Source organism: Corvus kubaryi, unplaced genomic scaffold, assembly GCF_017639235.1.
Source record: "Corvus kubaryi isolate FWS band 111438036 unplaced genomic scaffold, C.kubaryi_AGA036_p1.0 37284, whole genome shotgun sequence".
NCBI lineage: Eukaryota > Metazoa > Chordata > Aves > Passeriformes > Corvidae > Corvus > Corvus kubaryi.
Window position 1 is genome coordinate 790,413 of NW_024581088.1, and position 4,073 is coordinate 794,485.

Below are 4,073 nucleotides of genomic sequence, written 5' to 3' on the forward strand. Positions count from 1 at the left end.
GGAGTAGGTGGCCTGGTTCCTGGAGTAGGTGGCCTGGTTCCTGGAGTAGGTGGCTTGGTTCCTGGTGTTGGAGGTGTCCCAGGTGAGGAGCAGGAAGGTAGGGGTGGGGGTAGCTTGCCTGGTGTGGGGGCAGTTCTGGGGCAGGACAGGCTTGAGGAGAACCTCAGCGGTGTCCCCTGGGGCGATGCAGACAAGGCCTGGGGGATGGGCTCTGCCCAGGTTTGCTGTGAGGCCTCCGCAGGGTCACTGACCGCCCCCCCCCCCCCTTTCTCTCTCTGCCCAGGTGTTGGAGGTCCAGCAGCAGCAGCCAAAGCAGCAGCCAAGGCAGCCAAATTTGGTGAGTTGGTCTGGGGAGCCCCTCTGTCACACCCAGGGGGCATCACCCCACCAGCCCTGGTGTGGCACAGACCGGTCCAGGGCATGCTGGGGATGGGCACTCCAGGCCTGGCACATCATCCCACATGAGCAGGGGATCAGCCCATGATGCCTCACCCCTCTCTCCGCAGGTGCCGGGGTTGGAGGGGTGCCAGGTGTGGTGCCCGGCATCGGCGGAGTGCCCGGTGTTGGTGGCGTGCCCGGCTTGGTGCCAGGAGTGGGAGTTCCTGGAACTGGCATCCTCCCCGGGGCAGGTACGTGCTTTGTCCCACCCTGCTTGGGGACCTGCTTGGGGACAGTGGTGGCTGGGAATGTTAAAAGCCACCGAGGCACGTGCAGGGGTGGCAGGGAGGGATGCGGGTGGGACAGAGGGTGGTGGCATGTGAGAGTGGTGCGGGGGTGACCGTCCTAACCGTGGTGTCCTCACTCGCTTTGCAGGCATCCCCCAAGTAGGGGTGCAGCCTGGTGCTAAGCCTCCCAAATTCGGTACGTGCCCCTGCCCCAGGGCCACCTCGGACTGTCCCTGGGCACCCTCCTCCTGTGGCCATCGGGGTGCTGACCTCTCTTCATGTCCCCTGCGTGCCCACTGTGCCCTGATGGCCCAGGCGTGGGAAGTGGTGTGCTGTCACCCATGGGTGCAAAGTGCCACCTGTACCCCCTGCCCTGGATTCGCTGGGGACAGTTTTCTCCTGCATGTTTTGTGCAGGGGCTGAAGCCCCTCTGGGTGCTGGGAGGTGGGTGCTGGGGACTCCCAGCGTGGGTGCCAGGGCCACCCCAGCAGGCTGAGCGCTGGCTGGGGGTGCTCCAAGCTGGGGGTGCCAGGCTGTGGGGGGACAGGTGTTAATGGTGTCTCTCTGGCAGGTGTTCCCGGGGTTGGAGTCCCAGGGGTTGGTGGCCTCCCAGGTAAGTGCTGGCAGCAGCTGAGCCCAGGCAGTGGGGATGTGAAGGCAGAGGGATGCTTTCCCAGAGGGATGGAGCTGCAGGGATGACTCTCAGAGGGATGCTGGAGAGAGCGGGGCTGCCAAGGAAGGCTGGGCATGCTGGGGACTGGGTGAGGAGCAGGTCAGACACTGCCCCACTGCCGTCCCTGCTGGTGCTCACCCACGCTCCTCCTTGTAGGTGGCCTCGGAGTCGGTGGCCTCGGAGTTGGTGGGCTCGGTGAGTGATGCTGGTCCCACAGTGGGGCTCCCCAGGGCTGGGCTGCAGGGAGCAGCAGCAGAGTGCTGGCAGAGCACTGAAAAGGAAAGGGAGTCTGTGGGACACTTCTGTGCCCTCCTGGTCTCACAGTACAATCCCACCCCAGGCTGGCACTGTGCCTTGTGCCCCATCCTGTTTGCCACCTGCCCTGTTCCCAGGGTGTGATCCCAAGGGAATGTGGTTGCTGAGCAGGGACTGAAGGCCATAGCGCCAGCCTTGCCCATGCCATGGCAACAGGGGATGACGCTGTACCATGTCCCCAACGTGTGGTGGTGCAGGTCCCTCCTGGGACCCTCTGGGTCCCTCCTCAAGGGTCTGGCTGTGGCCCTGGGGCAGCAAGTCCGGGCAGGGGCTGCACCAGTGCCCCTCTCTGACAAAGGACTCTTGTATCCAGGAGCTGCTGGGAAACCTCCCAAGCCAGGTAAGGGACAGCCAGAGGGGCTGGAGGAGTGACTCCAGCCCCTGTCCCCATCCACATTCCCGTGGCTGTGCTCACGCTCCCCACCCTCACTGGGGCTCTCCCACCTGCCGGTTTTGGTGCAGGGGGGCTGCAGCCAGGTGAGTGCTGCAGTTTGGGGCTAGCGTGGGAGTGTGTCCCCTGCCCTGCCACACTCGTCCCCGCTTGCTGTCCCCACACTGCTGCCATTCCCTGCTGGGCACGCAGCTGCCTGGGAGAGCACTGAGAAGCCAGAGGGGTGCCAGGGTGGGGATGGCGGCTTTTGCATCAGCTCCTGTCCCTGGAGTACGCGAGGGATCCGAGCCAGACTGTCCCCAGTCCACGTTAGGGTGGCACTGCTGTCACCGGCTGTCACTGGCTGTCGCTTTTTCCCCAGGGGTTGGAGTTCCCGGCTTCGGCGTGTCACCGATATTTCCAGGTACCACCCCCACCTCGGCACACACCGGGGGCCTGGGTCGGTGCCTGGCCGGCTCACGGGGACACGGCCACGGGCCGGGGAGGGACCCCGGGGGCTGGGGGTGCGGGGCAGGGAAATGGGGGTGCCCCGTGGGTGCTGAGGGCTTCGCTCTCCTTTCAGGTGGGGTCGGCGGCCTGGGATTTGGTGGTGAGTATCCATCCCGCCCGCGGGGCGTTTTGTGGCGGGGGGTGCGGATCCCCAGGGGGGTCCCGCTCACGCCGCTCTGCCTTCCCCCCTTAGGGAAGCCCCCCAAGCCCTACGGAGGAGCGCTGGGTGCGCTGGGCTTTAGAGGTGAGCACGGTCCCCCCGCTCCCAGGGGCCGGTCCTGCGCCCGGCCCTTCTCCCGGCCCTGGGCGGGGTGCGGGCGCAGGGAGGGCTCACCCCGCATCTCCCCGCATCCCCCCGCAGGCGCGGGCTGCGCGGCAGGGAAGTACTGCGGGAGGAAGCGGAAGTAACGCTCGCCACCGCTGACCTCATGAACTTTGGTGCTACTGCATGGTCCAGAATGTAAATCCGAAGCAAAGCTGAGACACCCCCTCCCCAAGCCCCGGACTCCCCCCCCCCCCATCCGTCCCGGGGCCGTGCCCGGCCCCTCGGTCCCAGCAGGGAGCGCGGAATAAACTGCGGGGAGCAGCCGTCCCCCTTGGTGCTATCGCTCTCTGCGGGATTTGGGGGGGCCTGGGCTGTCGCGCCCCTCCCCAGCCCCAGAGCTGACCCCCGGGGGGGGGGCAGGATGAGGGGCACCCCACATTGGAGGGAGGGAGGGAGGGAAGGGGATCCCGGCGGCGGGGGCTGTGCGGGGAGGGATGGCCCCGTCAGCCTGGCCCCCACCCCGGGCCCCGCGTTTCCCCCGGTTTGGGGGGGCCGCGGGCAGGAGGGGCTTGGTCCCTTCACGTTGCTCACTTGGCTATTACTGGGTGGGACGCCCTACACAGAGGGACTCGCTTCTGACAGACTAATAAAGGACAAGTTTTTAAAGGATTCTGGCTTCGTCCCGTGTCCCTTGTCCCTGTCCCCCTCCCCGTGGCGGTGGCAATGATGCCGGGGTTCACCCCCACCGCGGCTCTGTGCAAGCCCGGAAAGCTGCTGGGTCCTTGGCCCAGGGATGTCGCTTGTCCCACTGCATGGTCACAGTCCAGGGACACACGGGAGGGGTGGGGGGACAGCTTGGGGCCCCAGGGGTTGCCCATGCCTGTTCCTGCAGTGACAACCCAGCGTCCCAGGGAGCGGTCTGTGCACTGGCCTGAGGTCTCTGCCCTGTCCTGGTGTGCCAGCGTGGGGAGCCAGGAAAAGGTCTGTGCTCTGACTCACAGCGGGGGCCTGGGGTGCAGGAAAATGTCCATGCCTTGTGCCCCGGCAACAGCCTGAGGACCAGCGGGGCTGTGCCTGTCCTTGGTGACAGCCCAGGGCCTGACAGACACATCCATGTGCTGTCCCATGGTAACGGTATGGGGAATGAAGGGGACGTCCATACCCTATCCCACAGTTACAAGCCAGGGACACAGGATGCAGTCCATGCCCCTTGCCATGGTGGTGGCCAGGGGCTGCAGGGAGATGTCCATGCTCTATTCCATGATGACAACGTGG

General features: G+C 66.1%; 1 protein-coding gene across 1 annotated transcript in view; it reads left to right on the forward strand.

The window, feature by feature from the left end:
• Positions 1–3,467, forward strand: part of ELN (elastin) — a 20,911-nt gene extending 17,444 nt beyond the window's left edge. Inside the window, 11 exon segments of the mRNA XM_042025863.1 lie at positions 1–82; positions 284–337; positions 507–629; positions 814–861; positions 1,237–1,278; positions 1,495–1,533; positions 1,967–1,993; positions 2,406–2,447; positions 2,607–2,633; positions 2,727–2,777; positions 2,895–3,467. The exon segment at positions 1–82 is cut by the window's left edge and continues 56 nt beyond it. Of these exon segments, the coding sequence (XP_041881797.1) occupies positions 1–82; positions 284–337; positions 507–629; positions 814–861; positions 1,237–1,278; positions 1,495–1,533; positions 1,967–1,993; positions 2,406–2,447; positions 2,607–2,633; positions 2,727–2,777; positions 2,895–2,941 (582 nt within the window). The 3' untranslated portion in view covers positions 2,942–3,467.
• The last annotated feature ends 606 nt before the right edge of the window (positions 3,468–4,073 follow it).